At 39.8% G+C, this 4,564-nt stretch overlaps 1 protein-coding gene across 1 annotated transcript in view; it reads right to left on the reverse strand.

The window, feature by feature from the left end:
• ZCCHC14 (zinc finger, CCHC domain containing 14) overlaps positions 1–4,564 on the reverse strand; it is a 53,616-nt gene that overhangs the window by 5,565 nt on the left and 43,487 nt on the right. The window contains exons 6-9 of the mRNA XM_009890032.1: positions 4,055–4,149; positions 3,902–3,956; positions 2,208–2,481; positions 590–681 (exon numbers count right to left, since the gene is read on the reverse strand). Of these exons, the coding sequence (XP_009888334.1) occupies positions 590–681; positions 2,208–2,481; positions 3,902–3,956; positions 4,055–4,149 (516 nt within the window). The remainder of the gene's footprint in view (positions 1–589; positions 682–2,207; positions 2,482–3,901; positions 3,957–4,054; positions 4,150–4,564) is intronic.

A 4,564-nucleotide genomic window follows, 5' to 3' on the forward strand; every position in this document is an offset into this window, starting at 1 on the left:
CACAGCGGCCCTTCGGCAGAGGCGTGCGCCCCACCCCCTGCCACAGCTGGCTCGGGTCACCGCGGGACACCACGGAGGCTCTCAAATTAGCCGTGCTCCATCCGCACTGACTGGAAGCCCAAAAAATTGTCAGGTCTTACGAAGAAAAAGTCCTGCTGGGCATCCTGACTTTCTGTGTTCATCAACTGAGCTTGCAAACCCGACAGCTCAGTGGTTCGCTTGCCTGATCCCCTCCTACCCCATGAATCTCAGGTAGGTGGTAAGCCCAAAACCTAAATGGGCTTTTATGTTACAACGGGGTTGCCGTATCCTTTTAAAATGGAGTTCACAAATTCTTTACGTTTGGTTATTCTTACCACAACCCCGAACAGGCAACAGTAAACCCATAAGTACTAAATATTATCTAGTAAACCCCGTTGCTAGAGCTTTTCAAAGTAACTGACACAACTGCAGAGGAAGGGAGATAAGCATTATCCATATTTAAAGGTGGGAATCCTGGTAGGTTTATGGTCTGGAAAGTGAAGACCATTGTAAAACTTGCATTAAGTATCCCATCACCTTAAAAAGACAGTTTTTCCCTGCCACTTACTTCTCCAACTCTAGCTGGGTCTTGAGCTTCTTCTTTGCTCCCATGGTGAGGGATTCAAACTTATTCAGATCTTCCTCAGTAAGACTCAGAAACTTGTAAAGAAAAAAACGTGTGCTTAGTTTTACAGCCTGAAACATTCTTATTTACAATTTTCAGTAAAGATCGATTCTGAAAGGCAACATTAGAGCCTTTTTTTTAAACACACGTTAATTCAAAGAAAGTCTCTACTCCAGGTTTTAAATCATAGAAACAGCGTAGAATAAAAGTGTAGGGGACTGGCATGAAAGAAAGAACACCTGTAAATTAAGTTTAATTAGGTGAGTGCTTATATTGACTATTCACAATAAATACGAAGTAATTAATGTACATATTAGAATGGAACTTTGTGCTATAAATGAGTTTAAGGAACTGTTTCTCTTAAAAAAATCACTCTACTTTTCCTAGGTGTGTCATTTAACACAGAAATCAATGTGCAGTCATCTCATCAGTTTAACTGGAAAATATACTCCAAAATTAAATTTTGTAATAAAATACAGACCTAGCATATGAAAATAAAATATATACATTTATAATATAATGTAATGAAAATTAAAGCCAGCAAAGTATGCATAATAATATATGTTTTTTTAAAACAAACTGGAATGTGCATGGTTTTGATACTTTATTCGAGGAAAAAACCACTATATATTTCCCCTCACATAACGAAGAAAATAAAATCAGAAGACTCGGGTAACAGATTATAATTAAATCCATACAACATACTATAACCAGCACAAAGCCATCCCAATTTAGACCTGGCTCAACCTAAGCACTTAGTCCACTGGGGGGCGTTCAAGGCTAAAAGACAGTAAGAGGACATGAATTTTCCATGGAGCTGAGTAAATGCTGTAAAAGTATTCTATTTAGATAAAATCCAGCACACATAGGTATCATTTCCGACTCCTGCTATTCAAATACATAAGTGATTATTTTTTCACAAGAATCAGGTGCTCAAGGCCAGGCTGGACGTGGCCTTGGGCAACCTGGTCTAGTGGGAGGCGTCCCTGCCCATGGCAGGGGGGTTGGAACGAGATGATCTTCAAGGTCCTTTCCAACCTAAACCATTCTATGATTCTATGAATTTCTGCAGAAAACAAAAACCTCACATTCACTTGCAGGTACGTGCACATGCTAACGTTCATGTCAGAAGTCTCTGTGAATCTATTTTTTAAAATAAGGATAACCAAATATTTTGGAGAAAAGTCAATCTAGAAGCAGAAATAATAAAAAAAACCCAACCAATTTTAGTTATCTCCTGTCCCGGTAGATCAAAGAGATGAGCAGGGAGCCAAAGAAGAGCTCCTAAGACAGCATCCAAGTTGGATGTTCAGGCATTGGGTGAAGATTTCTGAAATGGGCGGCAGCTGTTGAACAGCCCGCATGCCGGACACAACACGGCTCAAAAATAGGAAGAAGGTTTTCATCAAAACGTTATTGCTTCAAGAGAGTGCAAACCTTCACAGCATTTGCCAATAACTTCTGCAATTCTCAATGCAGATGTTTGCAGCCTCTCTCTCCGCACCAGAGAACAGCAGGATAATTTAAAAGCTGGCTCCCCTTTCTTAATCTACTGCCCTACCTTCTCCATTGTGAGCTGTTTGAAGACAGGGTAGTATTTGTGCAACCGCAGTTTCCTGAGCCAGTCTAAGATCCCGTTTTGCTCCTGGGTCTGAGGGGTCTGTGGACTGGAAGACATTAACATGGGTGAAGAAGAGGTGTCCATCGGGGTGCGATAGGCCAGCGATGAGCCAGTACCTCCTGCGTGGGAGCAATGGGGTAGTGCAACGGGAGCAGCAGCCGAGTGCTGAACATGATTCTGAGAAGACTGAATGCCAGCCACTCCACATATAGGTCTGCAAAATAACAACAGTATTTGATTTAGCACATTGAATCTGTCACTGAGTTCAGCTACTACGGCCATGTAAAACTACCACTTCCAGAATTTCTGGTAAAACCCGCACCGTTCGTACCTGTGCTGCTCAATAGCACAATAAAAAGAGTGCCGTTTATGACAAATAGTAAGCCTTATCTTCAGCGTAAGCAGAGGTTTCCTTCTATAATCACAGATAATACACGTTCTACTACCTCTCTGTGATTAAAAAAAAAGGTTCAGAGAGAATGGGTGTGGTTTAGCTTTGCATTATTAAAAAGAAGCCCAAACACAACCCTGTGGAATTGTTTTTTACATGTGGAAGTGGCAAAATAACCCACAATATTGGCTCCCTGGAGGGTTCTGTTTTTTGTTGGAGAAAAGGAAAATTGCCTCTTAACGAGAATGAGTTCTGAGTTTGTTAAATCCTAACAAAAGGCAAGAGAATTTCTTTCCTTCTTTTCCCAGGGCTGACTTGTACCTCCCTTAGAAGAGGTTTCCTTCCTCCCTCTGGAAGGAAATCCCTGCTGTTTAAGGAAACATTCAAATATGCTGTAGAGAGAAAAAAAACCTTCCAGCGACGCTCTAGTCTCCCTTTGCCCACAAAGACTAGGGATGACCAGATCCACGCCTACAATTCGGATAATCATTATTCCTTTTAAGTATGCGATTGAGACCATTATAACTGATGACAGAGAAACCATCCATCACTGCAGCTCAACACGGAAGTGCTGATGGCAATTAGTAGTTACAGCTTTAAACATTTTGAGAAACGCTGCTTAGAATGGGTGTAGGAACACCACAATCGTCTGATCTCATCTCCCACGTAACCCCGGTCAAAAGGCTTCCCTGAGTTCTTCCCCGAATATACACATTCCTTAGGACAAGAGAGCCACTGCTGATTTCATAACTGCCAATGACAAGAGGTTCTGTCACAATTGTAGAAAGTTTGGTCCCATGGTAGTTACATTTTATATCCTTTATTTTTGAAGCTGAAGTTGAATTCTATCTTCCATTCCCAGTAATCATATCATGCTATATTTTGACTTGCAAACTGTGTGTTACCCAAGTTTTGTTGCCTTTGAGATCCACTCACTGCAAAACTTTTCTTCAAGAATTACCCACACTGAGCTCTTGCAGGTATTATTATATGATATGCTTTCTTAAGACATTTAAAGAATGAGCAGACGACAACACTAGGAATGTTAGTACCTTACACCAATATTCTCACTGTTTGTCTGGTTTGGGCAGACCACACGCTAAGGCTAGAATTTCTTAAAATCTTCTGCAGACGAATATGAAAGTGCAGACGCAAATAAAACCTCAAGGAGAGACAGATAATTACCTACGTAATGGGTTTTTGCAACTAACCAGAACAAATGTAAACAAAATAAGTATTTCACCTTCCAGATGTTCCCAGCGTAGTTCCCACTTTATAAAGGGAAGGGTTGCCAGGATCTAAACACAGGGAACAGAAGTTACAAATGGCATCAGTTTATGAAATGTACATCAGTACAAAAAAAAAAAATTCATTTTTAAACTTCATTTAAACTTACTTGAACTCTGAAGTTGCTGTGAAGGAGATGAAGTGCTGAAGAACTTTCTAACATGGTCATTTTTCACCACGTGGGAAGGTAATGGGGCCAAATACCTGCATGTTCATCAAAAGCAAACAAAGCCCCCAAATCTGTTATATCTGATTTCCAGCTGCCTATGTAATCATCCACACATGAAATTTTGAAATGGAATTTGAAATTTTGAAACTAAAACATAAAAGACCTTTCAAATTAACCCCACACAAATCTGATTCAAAGTAGAATTGAAACACACGGATATTCTTATCCTTAATACTACTTAAACACATGTTACCGTTGTGTTGCTTTCACTCTGTTTAGTGTTTCAGTAAAGATGCTTATTTTAGGAACACTGAACACTTCTAAGGCAGAACATGTTCAAATATAAACTTGAAAATTTCCTTTCAAATTCATGAACCTGAAAACCATAAAATATAGATATATCTGTTATTTAATTTTCTCCTCTTTGAGAGAAAAAGCAGATGCAGAGTC

The sequence above is a fragment of the Charadrius vociferus genome, unplaced genomic scaffold, assembly GCF_000708025.1.
Source record: "Charadrius vociferus isolate BGI_N301 unplaced genomic scaffold, ASM70802v2 scaffold1028, whole genome shotgun sequence".
NCBI classification, from domain to species: Eukaryota; Metazoa; Chordata; class Aves; order Charadriiformes; family Charadriidae; genus Charadrius; species Charadrius vociferus.